This window comes from Pristiophorus japonicus, chromosome 5 (genome assembly GCF_044704955.1).
Source record: "Pristiophorus japonicus isolate sPriJap1 chromosome 5, sPriJap1.hap1, whole genome shotgun sequence".
Taxonomy (NCBI): domain Eukaryota; kingdom Metazoa; phylum Chordata; class Chondrichthyes; family Pristiophoridae; genus Pristiophorus; species Pristiophorus japonicus.
The window spans coordinates 281,764,813-281,786,424 of record NC_091981.1 but is presented as its reverse complement, the minus strand read 5'-3'; the positions used below and the strand labels follow the sequence as shown (position 1 = coordinate 281,786,424).

At 44.6% G+C, this 21,612-nt stretch overlaps 1 protein-coding gene across 32 annotated transcripts in view; it reads left to right on the top strand.

Annotated features, from left to right (window-relative positions):
- Positions 1-21,612, top strand: part of LOC139264722 (obscurin-like) — a 571,531-nt gene that overhangs the window by 69,264 nt on the left and 480,655 nt on the right. For 31 of the 32 annotated variants that reach the window (XM_070881694.1, XM_070881707.1, XM_070881701.1 and 28 more), the window contains 4 exons: positions 1,331-1,606; positions 16,826-17,101; positions 18,289-18,555; positions 20,631-20,900. In XM_070881694.1, coding sequence (XP_070737795.1) covers positions 1,331-1,606; positions 16,826-17,101; positions 18,289-18,555; positions 20,631-20,900 — 1,089 coding nt within the window. The remainder of the gene's footprint in view (positions 1-1,330; positions 1,607-16,825; positions 17,102-18,288; positions 18,556-20,630; positions 20,901-21,612) is intronic. The other variant, XM_070881692.1, reaches the window with a different exon arrangement.

The window sequence follows — 21,612 nt, the reverse complement described above, 5'->3', positions numbered from 1 at the left end:
CCCTGATGCTCTGTAGAGGGCGCCACACTATCTCGATGTCATAGTGGTAGCAACTTGCTGTGCAAAAGCTCATGGAAATTAAACGGGCAAGGAAGGGCAAGTCTGCCATTCGTTTGCCAGTTGCTCTGGTCCCATGTCATTCTATCCTAATGATTCCCCAGTTCTGTTCTCACTATTTCCTGGCTGCATCTTCACACTCTCCTGGCACTATCCTCCTCAATTGCTCCAGCAGCACATCAGAATGTGTGAACTTTGCTGCTACTATTGTGACATTGCAACAGTTGGTGTTGTTCCTGTTGCTAGAGTATTATTTAGCAGAAATTTTAAAGACGGCAAATAGTGTGGGATTGTTGCAAGAGAAAATATTTACTATAAAGTATTTCTAGTCTATAATCAGTTGCAACTGAGCACCATAATCCCCAATGCCCCACCGGCAACTACGTAAGCTCCTGGGAGGGACAAAGCACATTTTAATAAGCATAGGCCAATTTAGTGGAGGGGGGGCGGCGGTTGGGGGGAGGTTGGCTTTTCTTTTACCAATATCCCCAGAATGGCTCTGGTGGAAAGGATACTATCAGTACACAGATCGCATGCTATTCATATTGGTCTCCAATGTAAAAAGTTCAGTCTCCAAAACAAATAGTGTGGATAACAATTTTTTATTTGTATGGATAGACCTTTTGTGTGCCCTTATCTATACATGACAAGTCTAAATTAGATGGAAAAGACATTCCACCCTTCTCTACTTGAAGAACTAATTCAGGAAAACTTGGAGGATGTGGATGTCGTGAGGCTCACATTGCGTACTATGAATTCCATGAGAAAGAGGTCCTGTGGGAAGGAGGACAGTAGGAGTATGTTTGAGTTTGTGTGTATGTATTGGCACATGCGTTGGAGCCTGGTTTCCAGTTGTCTTCGATCCCCTTGCCACTGGACCAAGACCTTGATCCGTCAAGCCTGTGTGGTGGCTGGTGTGCAATGGCCACCCCATATTAAAAGAATTCACACACAGGCATCTTCCACCATTTAAAATGAGTTCATCAGTCACCTGAGTACTCATTTTTAATGTGGAAGCAAGTCATCCTCGACCCCGAGGGACTACCTATGATGATGATGATGATGGAAATTAATAATGGGACACTGAAAATTTGAAGTATTAGTCAGAGATTTTGTGGTATGATATATAAACTTCCAGTTTATTTGTTAGTGCCGTAGTTAATCATTTCTAGTTAATCTAGTTGCGCTTATTTGTGCGTTAGATCATTTTCTAATGGTTATGGAATTATCCAACATATTACAACATTTCTGATTCTTCCTTTAACTTTTGCAGAACCAGCTGCAACTATCTTGAAGAAGTCCACAACACAAAAAGAGTACACAGCAAGCGTGGGAGAGAAGGTAGTCCTTGTTTGTGACGTGTCTCAGTCTACTGTAGAAGGGAAATGGTGCAGAAAAGGACAGGAAGTAAGGCTGAGCAAAGCAGTAAGTGTTGAATCTGAAGGCACAACACGAAGACTGGTCCTTCACAATGCCAAATCTGGAGATTCTGGGGCATATGTATTTAAAACCAAAGAGGATGAGATCACCATCAATGTTACTGTTAAAGGTAAAACAAATAGAATGAAATAATATTGTGGAATTCTAGATGATGCATTCAAAATACTAGTTTCAGTCATCTCCCTTTATCTATGAAGACCTAACTTCAACTTCCGCCCAGGTTATGAAGTGTCTGTTCTAATTATTTGGCTCATCACTACATGCCTTGATTGTAATTTTTCTGTTGAACTGCTTGGCGATCAGTGCCAGAGGCAACAAAGGTAGTAGCAACTCTTTTTTCACTGTTAATGGTCACAGCAATAGCCCTGCAGCTTCGTTCAGGGTAATCTTACCTTTGGGGCTACTTTTTGTGATTAATTAGTGTCAAAGGACAAGTATTTCAATGATTTACATTTGATAGTAAGACAATGCAGTATACTTTTTATGCTATTTTTTTTTGAAGTGGTTCAATTTCCAGTGTGGCCTGTTATCTTCTGACATGATTTTTAAATTTATTCTTGGGATGTGGGCAGTGCTGACCAGGCCACATTTATTGCTCATCCCTAGTTGCCTAGGCAATGGGCCTTCTTGAACTGTTGCAGTCCTTGTGATGACGGTGCACCTGCAATAGTTTAAGATAGGGAATTCTAGGAATTTGACGCAACAACGATGAGGGAATGGAGGTATATATCCAATTCAGGATGGTGTGAGGTTGGAGGTGATGCTGTTCCCGTGTCCTCCTTGGTGCTCGAGGTTACAGGGCTGGACGATTCTGTTGAAGTGAGTTGCTGACGTGCATCCTGTAGATAGTACATGTTGCAGCAACTGTGCATTAATGATGGAGGTGATGATACCGAGTCCAGTGACAGTGCGCCAATCAAGTGGGCAATTCTATTATGGATAATGTCAGGCTATTGAGCGTTGCAGCTGGACCCATGCAGAAATGAATCACCTGTTAGAGTATCCAACCTTAGTCCTGCTGTTGTAGCCATGTTGTTGATGTGGCTGGTTCAATTAAGCTTCTGGTCAATGGTGACCCTCAAGATGTTGATTGTGGGATACTTGGTGAGGGCGGTGCTCCTGAAAGTCATGGTGTTGGCCCTTTTTTCTTGTTGGAGACGAACATTGTCTGGCACTAAAGTGGCACACACGATACTTGCCATCTGTCATTCTAAGCTTAGATGTTGTCCAGGCCCTGTGTAGTTTGGCATGGGCTGCTTGATTAAGATATTGATGTCATTTTTGGAGTTGGAAGAATTATTTTGGATGAATATTGGAGTTTAACATCTCTGCCAAGAGAAAATGTAATAAATATTCATTTTATGCTTACTAATATGGAATCATAGAATCTTACAGCACACAAGGAAGCTATTTGACCCATCATCCCTTACTGTTTTTTTTTAAAGAGCTATCCAATTAGTCGCACTCCCCTGTTCTTGTCCCATAGCCCTGCAAATTTTTCCTTTTAAAGTATATATCAAATTCCCTTTTAGAAGTTATTATTGAATCTGCTCCCGCTATCAGCAGTTCATTCCAGATCATCATAACCTGCCAAGTAAAAACATTTCTCCTCATCTCCCCTCTGGATTTTTTTGGCAATTTACTTAAATATTGTCCGTTTGTTACTGCGGTGTCTAACATTTACAATTGAGTTTAATATGTAAACAAATACATTGTGCACATATGAGTATATTGTACAGTTCAAAGGTTAAGAGTCTGTATTGATCACACATGATCCATGGCGGAGTACAGCTTGTTTATACTAGTCCCATTTTGTTCTTTGAGATTTTCACAATAAAAATCTTCATACTTTTCCATCTAATTGATCACTACAGGATATCTTCAAAAGCTGAGTTCTTTATTGCCAATGTTGACTTGAGTAATTATGGTTCATAGCTCATATGAGAAGTACTGAAGTCTTTCACAGTGTACTGAGAACAGTCTTAAATTGAGTTCCAATAGCATGTGCTTGAAATGAATTTATAACTTACTGAGTATTTAACTATGTGGAGTTTAATGTTGGATTCTCATTGTATCATGAAAGCTAGCTGAAAGGCTGACACTTGCATTGCAGAACACAGTCAAGGTTGAAAACAGCAGGCCCAAAGAGATAGAGAGAGAAACTGTTTATTGCCTGTGGGGAAAGAGAAATAAACAGAAAATACTGACAACACTCAGCAGATCAGGCAGCATCTGTCGAGAGAGAAACAGAGTTAACGTTTCAGGTTGCTGGCCATTCATCAGAATTGGAAATCGTTAGAGATTTAACAGTTATTAAACATATCAGGGAAATGGGGGTGGGGTGGTGGGAAAGGAAAGAACAGAGGGGCAGGTGTGTGATCGGGTAGAGGGCAGGAGTGATTAAATGGCAAAAGGGATGATGTGGAAGACAAAAGGCAATCATAATAGGACAAGTAAAGAAACAAAAGATGGGTCCAGCGGAGGAGTAAATGGGAATGAGCTTGGTGACAGATTTGAGGGCCTGGTCTTCAAACACACTTTTCCTCAGACGGCCGAAGGCTGCACTGGCGCACTGGAGGCGGTGTTGAATCCTGTCGTCAATGTCTGCTCTTGTTGATAAGAGGCTCCTGAAATATGGGAAATGGTCCACGCTGTCCAGGGCCGCGCCGTGGATCTTGATGACTGGGGGGCAGTGCTGTGCGGCGGGGACAGACCAAGCTCATGGTTTACAGGGCTGTAGTAATACCCGCCCTCCTGTACAGCTCAGAGACATGGACCAGGTACAGTAGACACCTCAAGTCGCTGGAGAAATACCACCAACGATGTCTCCGCAAGATCCTGCCAATCCCCTGGGAGGACCGACGTTAGCGTCCTCGACCAGGCCAACATCCCTAGCATTGAATCACTGACCACACTTGGATCAGCTCCGCTGGGCAGGCTACATTGTTCGCATGCCAGACACGAGACTCCCAAAGCAAGCGCTCTACTCGGAACTCCTTCACAGCAAACGAGCCAAAGGTGGATAGAGTAAATGTTACAAGGACACCCTCAAAGCCTCCCTGACAAAGTGCAACATCCCCACTGACACCTGGGAGTCAAAGACCACCCTAAGTGGGGGAAGTGCATCCGGGAGGGCGCTGAGCACCTCGAGTCTCATCGCCGAGAGCATGCAGAAATCAAGCGCAGGCAGTGGAAAGAGCGTGCGGCAAACCAGGCCCACCCACCCTTTCCTTCAACGACTGTCTGTCCCACCTGTCACAGGGACTGTGGTTCTCATATTTGACTGTTCAGCCACCTAAGGACTCACTTTTAGAGTGGAAGCAAGTTTTCCTCGATTCCGAGGGACTGCCTATGATGATGATGAAATGGGAATAGAAGAATCATTACCAGCACCTGCGATCCTGAGAAAATGGGAGTAATGGTTCTGATCTAAAGTTGTTGAATTCAATGTTGAGGCCGAAGGCTGTGAAGTGCCTAATCAAAAGATGAGCTGCTGTTCCTTGAGCTTCCTTTGAGCTTCATTGGAACAGTGTAGGAGGCCGAGAGGTCAGCGTGGGATAGAGAATAAAGGGTAGAAATTTATCTTGGGCGTAGCACTAATCGAGTGTTAGTGTCTCTCCTGCCTACCCGATACAATTGGCGCCATGCCTTCCAGTCACCTTGGTTCCACTCTCCAGAATTCTCTCTCCAAATTACTCTACTTCTCCACCTCCCTTGCTTCTATTAAGGCCTTCTTTAAAACCGAACTCTTTTCAAGTTTTTGGTCACTCCTCATAATTTTGTTCTGTTTGGCTTCAAGTTTGTATCTTACCATACACAACTCTGTGTCACCCTTTGGGACATTTTTCTGCATTAAAGGCATTATATAAATGTTGTTTTCAAGTAAAGGCGAGAGGGGAAAGGCAGCGGGATTAGGGAGAGAGTTATAGGACTCGGTAAAGTTACAGTAATAGAAAGAGAGCAACTTTGAAGAATTTCCGACATGTTAGAAAAAAACTATGGCCGCGATTTCCCCTATCTCGGCGGGTCTGGTGCGGCTGGGGCCAATGGTGGGTCCCGACCTTGATGCTAGCTCCAGTCTGCTCTGTTAAGCCCACCCAGCGCATTTGCTGGCCAATTGAAGGAAGCAGGTCTGATTATGTCATTTGAAGGGACCATATGCAAATTTAGTTTGACAGTTGTGCTGTCAGTGTTCTACAGCATTGAGATGCTGCAAACACTGACGAGCACTGCACAAAGGTGCAGGGCTGCACCCAGGCTCTCCCATGACTCCCTTCATATGCTTATGGAGGGAATCACAGCACACAAGTATAAGATTCCCCCTCCGGGAGATTAACGTAGCCTGGTTGCATATTGCACAGGAGAATACAAGCAGGGATATCCTCAGGAAGACCAGGCTGCAGTGGTGCAAACCTTTCAATGATCTCAGTAGATGCTCATAATAAAGGATGAAACTGAGCACTGTGAATAATGAGCAAGTGTGACCTTAGCTCCTTTAATAAGACTCCAGAGTGCAGGTACCTCGTGGGTGGCCTGATTATATACTGTGCTCCCAAGAGATGCTGGGATCCCTTGGGACTTCAACAGGTAGGCCCTCTGGTGGTAGTGCGATACAGGTTGCAAGAGGTTAAAATACATAACATCACTCCCTCGTAAAGTTAATAGTACACTTATTTACAAGGTGAGATGATCTGGGGCTTTTTGCTCCCTTGTCGATCGTCTCGGTACAAATGAGGGTGTGGGTGAGTTGGTTGGTTCTTCACTGGGCTGCTGGGCAGCCGGCCTTGCCGGGCTGCTGGGGATGTTGAGTTCGGCTTCGTGGTCAACCATGATTTCGGTTGCCACTTGTATGTGTGTTGGAGGGTCAAAGTTGGTGATGTCTTCTTCGGTGTGTTCGTAGCTGTTGGTGAATCGCAATGTGATTTGGTCCAAATGTTTTCTGCACGTTAGTCCATTGGCCAATTTGACCTGAAACACCCTACTCCCCTCTTTGGCTATGACCGGGCCAGTGAGCCATTTGGGACCATGTCCATAATTGAGTACAAACACAAAGGCCATTGACCTCAATATCGCGTGACAAATTTGCGCTGTCATGGTACACACTGTGTTGATGCCGCCTGCCCTCCACGTGATCATGGAGATCAGGGTGGACAAAAGAGAGCCTTGATTTGAGTGCCCTTTTCAGGGGTTACAGGCTAAGGATAAGGGGTAAGCCATTTAGGACCGAGATGAGGAGAAACTTCTTCACCCAGAGAGTGGCTAACCTGTGGAATTCTCTACCACAGAAAGTTATTGAGGCCAATTCACTAAATATATTCAAAAATGAGTTAGATGTAGTCCTTACTACTAGGTGGATCAAGGGTATTGCGATAAAGCAGGAATGGGGTACTGAAGTTGCATGTTCAGCCATGAACTAATTGAATGGCGGTGCAGGCTCAAAGGGCCGAATAGCCTACTCCTGCACCTATTTTCTATGTTTCTATGAGCAGTTTGGCTGGGGGAACCCCGGTGAGTGAGTGGGGTCTGGTGTGGTAGCTGAGCAGGACTCGGGTCTGCAGGGAGCCTTCCGACACGAGTTTCAAGCTTTGCTTGATGGTCTGAACTGCCCGTTCTGCCTGGCCGTTGGATGCGGGCTTGAACGGGGCAGATGTGACGTGCTTGATCCCATTGTAGGTCGTGAATTACTTAAATTCAACACTGGTGAAACACGGTCCATTGTCGCTGACTAGGACATCAGGCAGGTCGTGCGTGGCAAACATGGCTTGTAGGCTCTCAATGGTGGCCGTGGGCGTGTTTACAGATATTATTGCACATTCAATCTATTTTGAATAAGCATCCATGACAACCAAGAACATTTTGCCTAGAAATGGGCCCGCATAGTCCACGTGGATCCTCGACTACGGTTTGGAGGGCCACGACCACAAACTTAGCGGTGCCCCTCTGGGTGCATTGCTCAGCTGAGAGCAAGTGTTGCACTGGCGCACGCATGACTCTAAATCTGAGTCGATGCCAGGCCACCATACAAGGGATCTGGCTATGGCTTTCATCATTACAATGCCTGAGTTGGTGCTGTGCAGTTCACAAATGAAAGTATCTCTGCCTTTCTTGGGCAAGACAACGCGATTACCCCACAACAGACAGTCTGCCTGCAGGGACATTTCGTCTTTGAGCCTGTGGAACGGCTTAATCGCCTCCTGCATCTCTGCTGGGATGCTGGACCAGCTCCCATGGAGGACACAGTTTTTTACCAAGGACAGTAAAGGATCCTGGCTGGTCCAGATCCTGATCTGACGGGCTGTAACGCGTGACTTTTCATTTTCGAATGCATCCATTACCATGAGCAAGTCTGCAGGCTGTGCCATTTCCACCCCGGTGGTGGGCAATGGTAGCCGACTGAGAGCATCAGCGCAGTTCTCTGTGCCTGGTCTGTGGCGGATTACATAGGTATATGCCGACAGCGTGAGCGCCCATCTTTGGATACGGGCAGAGGCATTGGTGTCAATCCCTTTGCTCTCAGAGAACAGCGATATGAGGGGCTTGTGGTTAGTTTCAAGCTCAAACTTGAGGCCAAACAAGTACTTGTGCATTTTTTTTTACTCCGTAAATGCATGCCAGAGCCTCTTTTTCAATCATGCTGTAGGCCCTTTTGGCCTTGGACAAACTCCTGGATGCATAAGCGACCGGTTGCAAAATCCCCGATTCGTTAGCCTGTTGTAACACACACTCGATCCCGTTTGACGACGCATCGCAAGCTAGCACTAATCGTTTACAAGGGTTATACAGGACAAGCAGTTTGTTTGAACACAACAGATTTCTGGCTTTCTCAAAGCAAGCCTCTTGTGAATTCCCCCATACCCAGTCATCTCCCTTGCGCAATAGCACATGTAGGGGTTCTAGCAGGGTGCTTAACCCAGGTAGGAAATTACCGAAATAGTTAAGGAGTCCCAGGAATGACCGCAGCTCCGTCACGTTCTGTGGTCTCGGCGTGTTCTTGATGGCCTCCGTCTTGGCATCGGTGGGTCTGATGCCATCTGCTGCGATTCTTCTTCCCAAGAACTCGATCTCCGCCGCCAGGAAAACATACTTCGAGCGTTTCAACCTGAGTCCCACGCCATCAACTGACTAAGAAGCTCTTCCAGATTCTTCAAGTGCTCAATGATGTCCCGACCTGTAACCAGTATGTCGTCCTGGAAAACCATGGTGCGAGGAACCGACTTTAGCAGGCTCTCCATATTCCGTTGGAAGATTGCTGCAGTCGACCGAATCCCGAACGGGCATCTGTTATAGATTAACAGACCTTTGTGCGTGTTGATGCCGGAGAGGCCTTTCGAAGACTCCGCCAGCTTCTGCGTCATGTAGGCCAAGGTCAACTCCAGCTTGGTGAACGTCTTCCCTCCAGCCAGGGTCGCAAATAGATCGTCTGCCTTGGGTAGCGGGTACTGGTCCTGCAGCGAGAAACGGTTAATCGTTACTTTATTGTCCCCACAAATTCTGACTGTGCGTCCTCTTTAAGTACCGGGACAATCGGACTGGCCCACTCGTTGAATTCCACCGGCGCGATGATTCGTTCTTGCTGCAGCCTGTCCAGCTCAATTTCCACTTTCTCACGCATCATATATGGTACCGCCTGTGTTATGTGGTGGATGGGTCGCGTTCCGGGAACCAAATGGATCTTCACTTTTGCCCCCGAGAAGCTTCCAATGCCTAGCTCGAACAATGATGGAAATCTGCTCAGAACCTGGGCACATGAGGCGTCGCCAACGGACAAAAGCGCTCGGATTTCGTCCCAGTTCCAACGGATTTTTCCCAGCCAGCTTCTGCCAAACAGTGTGGGGCCATCCCCTGGCACGATCCACAGCAGGAGTTCGTGTACTGCTCCATCATAGGAGACTTTGACTTCTGCACTGCCAATTACAGGGATTAGTTCCTTGGTGTAAGTCCTTAGTTTGGTGTGAATAGGGCTGAGCTTGGGCCTGTGTGCCTTGTTGCACCACAGCCTGGGTCGAAGGCCTTTTTACTCATTATGGACTGGCTCGCACCCGTGTCCAGTTCCATAGATACTGGAATTCCATTCAGTTCAACTTTCAACATTATTGGTGGACATTACGTGGTGAATGTGTGTACCCCGTACACTTCTGCCTTCTCAGTACGAGTCTCCAATTCAGCTTGATCCACAGTGGATCGATCATCCTCTGCAACGTGGTAGTTTGCAGCTCGCCTGCACATTCGCTGGAGGTGTCCCATTGTTCTGCAGCCGTTGCACGCATAGTGCTTGAAGCGGCATTGATGGGCCCGATGATCACCTCCACAACACCAACAAGGTGTTAACTGCCTCACATTAACGATTGATGGCAGACTCTGGGCCATCTGAGGTCGTGCAGCAGCAGCTGGCGTGTACGTTCTGCCATGTATATTCCTGCTCGAAAACAGCTTTACTTTGTGCACAGTACTGGCCGAAACCTCTTTGTTCTGCGAAATTTGTTTGGTGTTGTCACTGGTGGAAGTAAATGCCTGGGCTATCGTTACGGCTTTGCTTAGATTCGGAGTTACAACAGTCATCAGTTTTCGAAGGATTACCTCATGCCAATGCTCAGTACAAAAAAGTCTCTAAGCATTTGTTCTAGGAATCCCTCAAATTCACAATATCCTGCGAGGCGCCTTAGTTCGGCAACATAGCTCGCCACTTCCTGGCCCTCCGACCGTTGACACGTGTAGAACCAACATCTCGCCATCAAAACGCTTTCCTTAGGATTTAGGTGCTCCCGGATCAGACTACACAATTCTTCATAGGATTTAGCTGTTGGTTTTACCGGAGCTAGAAGATTCTTCATGAGGCCATAGGTTGTTGCCCACAGACAGTAAGGAGGATCGCCCTTCGTTTGGCAGTGTTCTCGTCCCCTTCCAGCTTGTTGGCCACAAAGTATTGATCGAGTCTTGTCATGAAGGCCCACCAATCCTCCCCTTCTAAGAACTTCTCCAGGATACCAACTGTTCTTTGCATTTTCGCGCGGTTGTTCGTTACCTCGTCGCCAATTGATATGCTTTTAATAAAGGATGAAACTGAGTACTGTGGACAATGAGCAAGTGTGACCTTAGCTCCTTTAATAAGACTCCAGAATACAGGTACCTCGTGGGTGGCCTGCTTATATACCATGCTCCCAAGGGATGCTGGGATCCCTTGGGACTTCAACAGGTAGGCCCTCTGGTGGTAGTGTGATACAGGTTGCAAGGGGTTAAAATACTTAACAATCACGAAATGTTACTGCAAAGCCACACTCAACCTCATCCTGCTGTGCCACTCATCATTACCCATCACTCCGCCTTCTCTACCCTGCTCCTGCAAATCCTTACTTACACCAATTTACCTTGCATTAAGGGGTTTAGCATCTTTGAAAGTGGATAAATCCCCAGGCCCAGATGAAATGTATCCCAGGCTGTTAAGAGAAGCAAGAGAGGAAATAGCAGAGACTCTGACCATCATTTTCCAATCCTCCCTGACGACAGGTGTGGTGCCAGAGAACTGGAGGATTGCTAACATTGTACCATTGTTTAAAAAGGGAGAAAGGGATAGACCGAGTAATTACAGGCCAGTCAGCCTAACCTCAGCAGTGGGAAAATTATTGGAAAAAATTAGGAGGGACAGGATAAATCTTCATTTAGAAAGACACAGATCAATCAAGGACAGTCAGCATAGATTTGTTAAGGGAAGGTCATGTCTTGCTAACTTGATTTAATTTTTTGTGGAGGTAACCAGGAGGGTCGATGAGGGAAGCGTGTTTGATGTAGTGTATATAGATTTTAACAGGGCTTTTGATATGTCTCACATGGCAGACTGGTCATGAAAGTAAAAGCCCATGGGATCCAGGGCAAAGTGGCAAGTTGGATCCAAAATTGGCTCAAAGACAGGAAGCAAAGGGTAATGGTTGATGGGTGTTTGTGACTGGACGGCTTTTCCAGTGGGGTTTTGCAGCGCTCAATACTAGGTCTATTGCTTTTTGTGGTATATATCAATGATTTAGACTTGAATGTAGGAGGTAAGATTAAGTTTGCAGATGACTATAGGCTAGTTAGCCTAACATCTGTAGTTGGGAAAATGTTGGAGTCCATTATTATTAAAGAAGCAGTAGCAGGACATTTGGAAAAGCAAAATTCGGTCAGGCAGAGTCAGCATGGATTTATGAAGGGGAAGTCATGTTTGACAAATTTGCTGGAATTCTTTGAGGATGTAACGAACAGGGTGGATAAAGGGGAACCTGTGGATGTGGTGTATTTGGACTTAGGGAGTGGCTAAGTGAGTGGGCAAAAATTTGGCAGATGGTGTATAATGTTGGAAAGTGTGAGGTCATGCACTTTGGCAGAAAAAAATCAAAGAGCAAGTTATTATTTAAATGGAGAAAGATTGCAAAGTGCCGCAGTACAGCGGGACCTGGGCGTACATGTGCATGAAACACAAAAGGATAGTATGCAGGTGCAGCAAGTGATCAGGAAGGCCAATGGTATCTTGGCCTTTATTGCAAAGGGGATGGAGTATAAAAGCAGGGAAGTCTTGCTACAGCTATATAAGGTATTGGTGAGGCCACACCTGGAATACTGCGCGCAGTTTTGGTTTCCATATTTACGAAGGGATATACTTGCTTTGGAGGCAGTTCAGAGAATGTTCACTAGGTTGATTTGGGGATGAGGGGATTGACTTATGAGGAAAAGTTGAGTATGTTGGGCCTCTACTCATTGGAATTCAGAAGAATGAGAGGTGATCTTAGCGAAACGTATAAGATTATGAAGGGGCTTGACAAGGTGGATGCAGAGAGGATGTTTCCACTGATGAAGGAGACTAGAATTAGAGGGCATGATCATAGAATAAGGGGCTGCCCATTTAAAACAGAGATGAAGAGAAATTTCTTCTCTTAGAGGGTTGTAAATCTGTGGAATTTGCTGCCTCAGAGAGCTGTGGAAGCTGGGACATTGAATACATTTAAGACAGAAATAGACAGTTTCTTAAACGATAAAGGGATAAGGTGTTATGGGGAGCGGGTGGAGAAGTGGAGCTGTGTCCATGATCAGATCAGCCATGATCTTATTGAATGGCGGAGCAGGCTCGAGGGGCCGTATGGCCTACTCCTGCTCCTATTTCTTATGTTCTTTCTTATGATACAAAAATTGGTCGTATGGTTGATAATGAAAAGAAAGCCGGAAACTGCTAGGAGATATCATTAGATTGGTCAGGTGGGCAGAACAAGTGGCAAATGGAATTCAATCCAGAGAAGTGTGAGGCAATGCATTTGGGGAGGGCTAACAAGGCAAGGGAATCACAATGAATGGTAGGACACTGAGAAGTGTACAGGACAGAGGGACCTTGGAGTACATGTCCACAGACCCCTGAAGATAGCAGGACAGGTAGATAAGATGGTTAAGAAGACATATGGGATACTTACCTTTATTATCTGAGGCATGAAGTAAAGAGCAGGGAGGTTATGCTTGAACTGTATAAAACACCAGTTAGGCCACAGCTAGAATACTGCGTGCAGTTCTGGTCACCACATTACAGGGAAGATGTGATTGCACTAGAGAGGGTACAGAGGAGATTTACGAGGATGTTGCCTGGACTGGATAATTTTAGCTATCAGGAAAGATTGGATAAGCTTTCTTTGGAGCAGAGGAGGCTGAGGGGGAGACCTAATTGAGGTGTATAAAATTATGAGGGGCCTAGATACAGTGGATTGGAAAGACCTATTTCTCTTAGCAGAGGGGTCAGCGACCAGGGAGCATAGATTTAAAGTAATAGGTTTAGGGAGATTTGAAAGGAAATGGTTTCACCCAGAAGGTGGTGGGTTCCGGAACTCACTATATGAAAGGGTGGTAGAAGCAGAAAACCTTACCACATTTAAGAGGTACTTGGATATGCATTTGAGGGGCTCAAATTTCCCCAGGAGTTGCCCTGCTTTTTTTTGGAGCAAGTAGCTTTTTTTGGAGTAACTTAAAAATCGCTAATTTCCCCATTTAACTTGCTCCAGCATAAGTCAGTTAGTTAGGTTTTTTTTTAGTATCGTTTTTTTTCTCCAAAAGGGGGCATGACTAGCCTGTTTTGGCCATAGAAGCAAATTTGGCCAACTAAAAGTTACTCCAAACTAACTTAGGCCAGTGTATGTGGCCACTTTTGTAGGCACAGAAAAACCTTACCTACATTTAAGAAATCAGTGTAGGTAGCCAGAGATGGGGGGGGGGGGGGGAGGCAGCAGGAAGGTGAGTTAGAGGATTCTAAAGCACTAAACACCAGCACAACATCAAAACAATTCAGCACAACAGCTTCACGACATCATCAAAAATAAAAGATAAATCAGCTACTGAAAATGGAGCAGTCCTGCCTTGCCGACTGCAGAACGCACCGGCTAGCCCTTCGGCCAGGGCTCGGGGCGGCAGGCACGCATGACTGTAGGGGTGAGGGATTTTTTTTTACAGTTCCTAAATGTGTGGTGATAATGGAACATGATTCAGTTTTAATGCAAAAAATCTTTTATTGGAAAGTTTACAGTGCACTTCCATAACAACATGAACAACAACAAGGACAATAGCAAAGAAAGGCTCTCACCCACATATCGGGGAATGTGCACTTCCTCATGGGGGCGGTGATGATGGTTGGGGGGGCTGGGGGTGCGGATTGGGTCTCAACTGGTGTGGGGATTGCAGTGGGAGTGGCATTTGATTGTTAGGCCTGTGTGCACTTATTGCAGCAGCTAGCTCCCTCATGGCCTCTGCCATCATTTGCATTCCCCCTGACATACCCACTCTCAGTTCCCGTCTCAGTGCTGATATTTCTCCCTACAGTGTTGTAACCTCATCATGCACCCCACTGACTGTGGCCACGAGTGATCGGGTAAGGGCATCGGTCTCCTGACCCAATGACATAACCTGATATACATCTGATGAAGGCTGCACCTCAGGAGAGACTGGTCGGCTTCTCCTTCCCCTCACCATGGGTCTGCCTAGCGGCACCCCTCCAGTGCGAGGCACAGGCTGGGACAGTGGGACCTTGGGTGTTCCTACCTGCATTCCACCACCGCCACTGGGACCCACAACCTCGGAAGGCGTGAAACCAAGGAATGTCGTGGCAGAGCTCTTGGAGGTGTCTGGCAAAGTGATGTCCTCTACCATGGACTGATCCATATCACGATCAGCATTCTCCCGTGATCACAGATCCATGGACCCCTCCTCCCCCCACGCACCTTGGTCTGGAGCGGACGCATCTGGATCTTTTTATTGATCTTCAGGATGTTCAGGATTATCTTCTTCTGCAAAATGCAACAGATCAGTCAAATGGTTAACAGGAAAGGAGGGGGCAGCCTAGGTGGATTGAGTAATCTCACGTGTAGCAGACCAGTCAGCAGGCTGATTTGAAGGGCGACGATGCATTTTCATGATTGACCCTCATCCTCATGTGTGGGCCCAGCTTTGCAGAGCTGATACTTTTTCTGCAGGTGTGACTCAGCAAGGCAGCGACCCTCTGTTCCAGGGGTGATAGTTGGTGCAGATTTGGCGGCCCTCCTCCTGTTCTAGTTCTCTCCCTTTTGTTGTCGGTCAATTTCTTCTGCAAAGATGAAAATAGAATTTTTGCCACATGGTGAGCTTCTGATGGATGGGACATATACAGATGATCACAGTAACAATGGCAATTCCATTTAAAACTCAAGATAATACTTACACTCACTACTTGACCAACGTCCTACCATTTCTTTTTACAGTGGCTTCCAGTTCTTGCGGTATTCTCCTGAGGAGAATTCTTCTGCAACTAGGTTCCAACGTCTCCTCATTTCTTTGAGAGGAACTTTTGTGGGACCACTCTTATTGATATCCAGCTCCTGCCATCTGTCCTCATGACAATGACTAGTTTCTCCACTTCCTCATGCAAGAAGTTCTTCATTCTTGTTGCACGCTCTTGCATCATTGGTGTATCGGATTCACACTCAAGTAATGTTGAAAAAACACAGTTCTCACCTTGCATGCACCTATGCAGCACTCCTTTCCACTCCCTCAGCAACCCAAAAATCAATATTAACACCTTACCTTCCAATAGGTCCACTGCCAATGCTGCTGATGCACTGAGGACGCTCTCCCTTTAAATGGCCGATTGCCAAGGTTCCTGACCTATTGAGCATGCGCGCACGCTTCAACGCGCATTGCGCATGCGCGCGCACAAACGGACATGCGTACCTCTGCCGGCACTCGAAGACACGCTGGGCCTAAGCCCTGCCCCCGCCACCAGCTGAGCAAGTGCAACCCAAGCTCCGCCTCCCGCAGATTTTGCAGCGCCATGCCACGGGACCACAGGGATCCAGGAGCGGCCAAATTATCCCAGTAAGTTTTCGGCACGTTTTGTCCACCACGCAGTCGGCGCACCACATCTAACGATGCCGCTCTAAGCAGCTGGGGAAATTTGGGCCCGAAGTGCTGTAACCTAGAAGGCTACGGACCAAGAGCTGGAAAGTGGGATTAGGCTGGATAGCTGTTTGTCAGCCGGCGTGGTCACAATGGGCCAAATAGCCTCCTTCCATGCTGTAAATTTCTATCATTCTGAGATTCTAATGTGAACAACAGAGTTATGGATACACTGCAGTTTGTGGAGGAAAGAGGATGGGAAGCTGGTAAGGAGGAAAAGCACTTTCGTAATCGTTTGAATTTTATGAAGGTATGTATGAGGGTTTCAGTGGCAGATGGGATTAAGCTAGGAATGGAGGTCGGAAATGTTATGAATATGGTAGCAATATTTCTGCTAGGGGTGGAAATTCATCACTGTGGTCAGATAAGTTTCCAAGGGTTGCAAGTAGGGTCATTAAGCCTGAAACAGTTAGAAACATAGAAAACAGGTGCAGGAGTAGGCCATTCGGCCCTTCGAACCTGCACCGCCATTCGCTGAGTTCATGTTGGTTGATTGATTTAGTGGTCGGGGCCAAAGACACAATGGCTTCAGCTTTCCCAATATTTAGCTTGAGAAAGTTATGGCTCATCCATAATATCCTCAAAAGGTTTCTCATGTCTGATTCCTATTATCTCCCCTCCTTCTTGGTGTTGAATGTGTTTCTTCATCTTTATAATGAGCTTTGCGACATCCTTCTGACCTGAAGTGGTAGTTTGGGTCCCCTAACAAAGGCTGTGATGAATTCTGGGCCAATTTGGAGATTATTTTCCAAAATTCACTTTTTTTTGTACATTAAATGCATTATTAAATTGGTGTTCAATATCAAACCCTTTGCTAATTTTGAGCTCAAATCACTGATTAGATTTATCTCTGCCATTTCTCTCTCCAAAGTACCAATTTAACTTTTCTTGATTGCAGAACCAGAAGCAGTATTTGCCAATAAAGATTCAGTTCAGAAGAAGGTGAAGGTTCAACAATCAGAGAATGCTATTCTCAGCTGTGAAGTGGCACAGTCCAAAACCGAGGTCAAATGGTTCAGAAATGGAAAACTGCTCAGTCGGAGTAAAAAAATGAAACTTGAATCTGACGGTAAAATTCGAAAGCTTATCATTCAGAATGTGGAGTCAAAAGATGGAGGTGAATACATATGTGAAGCAGCTGGAGAGAAAATGACCTTCAACATTCAGGTTACAGGTTAGTAACTGACTGAGAAGATACCCAGCATTTCTTGTCTCTTTAATAATTCTTGTATTCGTTGCAACATCTAAATGAATTTTGTCCATGTGAGGAACCAATCCTTTTGTTTCCTTTCTCTACCTAATTCTCTCTTCCCTTATTTTAGTTTGAAAACTGAGATCGTTAGATATTTGTTCGGTAAAGTCTATGAAATAAATGCAGGCAAATGAAGTTGAGGTACAGATCTGCTGTGATGTAATTGAACAGAGGAAGAGGCTTGAGGGGCTGCATGGTTTACTCCTGTTCCAGCTGTAGCCTTAGCTGAGATTAGATAACTCCATACAGACCAGGGATGGAACCTGGTGCCATCCTGATCGGTGTGGCTTGGTATCACATCAGAAGTACATCAACTCCTTATTTCATTGGGAAATTTAACTGCTCTTTTTCATATAATCAATCCTCTAGTGAAAAGGATTTTATTTTATCAGACTGTGAGTATTTGTTTTATTTGGTGACTTGTATAATTATGTATAGTATAGTTCATTCTAATTACTAACCAAAGTATTCTAAAGAAAACATGGGTCATGGGTCTTATTCTCATATTGGGGACGGGTCCCCATCTCACGTCTCCCTCCCCCCTCCACCCCATAACCCCTCACCCATTTCTCTCTTCCTCCTTCACTCTTCCTCCCTCCCTCCCTTCTATTTGTCTCTTCTTCCTTGTACCCCCACTTTGTCCCAATTATACCACTGTTCTCTGATGCTGCTTGACCTGAATACCACATTTCGTTTTGCGTCCCTGTGTGCAACGCCACGGGAGATTGCTAGTCCTAAAATCGTATGCCGACAATTTCCTCCGGGGTTCTCCTAATTGGTGGCTGTAATTTTGTATCTGTAGTTTCCGCTTATCTTCCATTGAAGGTTATGGCAGCCACTTGGGAGAATACTTGAGGAAATTCCCAACGATTGTTGAAAGTATATTTTTAGAATTTTTTCACCTAAAATTGAGTTTTTTGTTTTTATTTTTTGATTCCGAGCTATTAATTGTAATATTGTAAGTAGTAGTAATACCCTCGGGGGGGAAAAAAGTCAGTGCTTATATGAGTGAATACTCTTGGGAAGAGAGTGGAAAAACAGAAAGCAATTTATTTTATGAAAATGTTGATTGGCTTAAGATGATTTCAGGAATTATGTTTTCCTCGCAGAGTTACCCGTCTTGTTCACAACGAAGCTGGGAAATGTAAATGCCCTGTCCAATGATACAGTTGTGCTTACGTGTGAACTAAATCAAGCAAAGGGTGACGTCTTATGGCGACGAAATGGAACAGAAATCAAACCAAGCCGCAGGCTAAAAATACAGGCAGATGGTCAGAAGCGAAGTTTGACTATTTCTGAAGTAACCATTGAGGATGAGGGGGAGTATCTGTGCGAATCAAAGGATGATGTTACCACTGCTAAATTGACCACCAAGGGTAATACTTTGTTCAATTTTCAATCTACTTTATCAACCAAATGTTGTCACAGTTGAACATTTTACCAACAGAAGAGTTAGCTGAATTGGTCTTCCTCCTGAGCTTTAGTAATCAAGGCTACGATTTCACAGTTAATCATTCTGTGTTAATATTCTTAACAATCTTGCCATATTCATAGCCATCTTATGACTGAAAATGTGAATTTTGCATAAGAAACAAAGTTTAATACTTTTTTGCAACAGAAACAGAAAATACTGGAAATACTCAGCAGGACCTGTTGAGTGTTTCCAACATTTTCAGTTTTTATCTGAAAAATCTAACTTTGTAAAAAGAAATCCCCACAGATAAGATAATTTAGAATGAACAATAGGTTCAGATCCGCCACATCCCATGATTTGTACTGAGTTGTGTTTCTTGACTACACAGAACTATAACATTGCTAATATAGTTAAGTCACTTTTTAAAAAATGAAAATCTTTCTATAAATGAAAGATACTACTAGCAATAGTGCAAATAGTAACATTTGAAGGGGAATGAAATTCATGGGAAAGTATATTCTGTTGAGTATACTCCTCCCCAGTTCTTTTGGAAAAATACAGCTAGAAAAATATGTCTTGCCATTTGTAAAATGTAATTTTTTGGTGTCACTGAAGCATGTCGGTTTGGGTCTTCTCACCAAAACTGCTCTGATGGTATCACTGATGGGAAGGGGCTGCCTGTTTCCTCTAAGAACTGTATTCCTTTCAGTGGGGTTGGAAGTTCACATCAATCTGCAGATACTAGGAAAGCTCTATCCTGCCTGAATATTTTTATAGCTATATATTTTGTTTGGAGCATGGTTGGAGGAGTACTTTGAACCGGAAGTATCTCCTTTATATAATGCTTTTGTCAGTGTATGTACTCAGTTGACAGCAAAAGTATTTATCTGTGCAATAACAAAAATAAATCAAGGCATCAGTGACCCAGAGATATTGCAGCTATGTGGCAGGGGGAGTTTCTGCCTGCTCACCAGCTGCATTGTTGATGCTGGCAAACTTTCCACTGTTAGCCCCATTTAAATATTTTTTGTGAGCTCCCAGGAGGATTTTTGCCAGCCCGGGGCACCTGTCTGATGCAGGAAAATCCCTGCTACTATAGGACCTGCAGCAGCTTAAAGGGGGATGTACTCCAGGTCAGGGAAAGCATCTATCCATTGATAGAACTGAAGCAAAACACAAGAGTGAGATACCAATCGATTTCAGTCCTTCTGGTAACCTTGCTAATTTTAAAAGGCCTCTACTGGCCGTGGCAATGTCAATGCCTATAGTGTACAGGAATTCCTTTGGTCAGTGCATCCATGGTATTAATGATGATAAATTTGATATATATCACTTCATCATTGCCACCTTATTTGGTCGTGTTTGACTGATGTGACAGTGGAAGATTGTTACAAGGATAGAATGAGTGGAGCCCTGGTGGGATGGTTTCCCCACCCGATTGTCCTGTCTCCACCTGCCAAAAGCGTCAGAGGGAAATGCTCCCTCTTATCTGTAGAAAAATGAACCTGAATTCAAACTAGTTTAAACAAAGAATACCTGAGAAGGTTTAAATGTTTAGTTTCAGCATATTTGGTTTAGATGAAATAATTCCCAACTGAAACATACCAGCTTAAAGTGGACTGAGATAAAATTATAATTAGATCCATTAGTTTTTAATACCTCCTAATTCCACCAAAACTGAATAGTTTAGCCTGGTTTGTTTCAGTTTCCTGCATTTTGTGCCCCAAAAAATAATTATAAGCCATAGTATCTGAACTTGTGGCTAGATCAGCTCCGGTTGTGTCCAGACGTTTTTATCTCATATCCTGTCTTTTGCTCCTTTCATAACAATCTTCCTGTAGTACCATCCTGATAAATTGATGTTATTGATAAAACAGCTACATCCACCGCCACTTAAAATGTTCCCAGCACATTATTTAAGCAGACTCTACAAATAGAGGTTTATGCTGATGATGTGTGTTGTGAGTGTTTATTAGTAGCTGAAAAGACAAGACTGACCAATCCTCAATGTGCAAACTTTTGTTTCATTCTGAGCAGTTCCAAAGATTATTAAGTTTACAAGTGAGCTTCACAGTGCAGTGGCTGTGGAAGGAGAGGACGCCATCTTTAAATGCAGTGTCTCTCATGAGGATGCTGCAATTACTTGGTATAAGAATGGAATCAAAGTTGAACCAAGTGTAAAGTATGTCATATCATGTGAAGGAACCAACCACAGTTTGACTATTACAAACCTAATACTAAAGGATGCATGTGAAATTTCTGCACAAGCTGAAAACGTTAAAACAACAGCCAACCTTCAGGTTCAAGGTGAGGAATCAAACTTCATTTGTTAGCAACTATCCCGAGAATGATGCACGTGGTAGAGTTAAACAACAATTTATTCTCTAAGGATCAATCTCCTAAAATATTGGTTGAAGGCATTTTTTGAAAGCATACTCAGGTGGTTAGTGTTGTGGTGTCCTTACACCTTACTATAGAATCACACGAGGCATGTACTGCAGACAAAGTCACTACGTGACCTGAACCTTTATTCCCAGGACCAAGAAGTGCTGACCCTGCGTGGGACCTCCCTTTATATACCTGGATGACCAGGTGAGGAGTGTCTCCCACAAGTTCACCCCCTGTGGTCAAGGTGTGCATTACTCAGGTGTATACAGTGTACAGTGTTGTTACATAAGGGTTACAGTTATGTGAAAGTTACAAACATGACAAATGTTGTGTATGGAAAAAGAGTCAGACTGAACACTGTGAGCTCAAAGTAAAGTGTGACCGTAGTCTTTTATTACAGGTCTCCAGAGTGCCTCTCCAACCTGTGAAGCCTCCTTAAATACCTGTGCTCCCAAGGAATTATGGGATCCCTTGGGACTCCAGGGGATGAGCCCTCTGGTGGCTGTACGGAGTAAATATAAGTTTACATATAAAGCAACACTCCCCCCAACAAAGTCAATAGTGTAACTATTTACAATGTGAGTCAATCTGGGGCCCTTCTTGCCCTGGTTGATCGTCTCGGTGTGAAAGC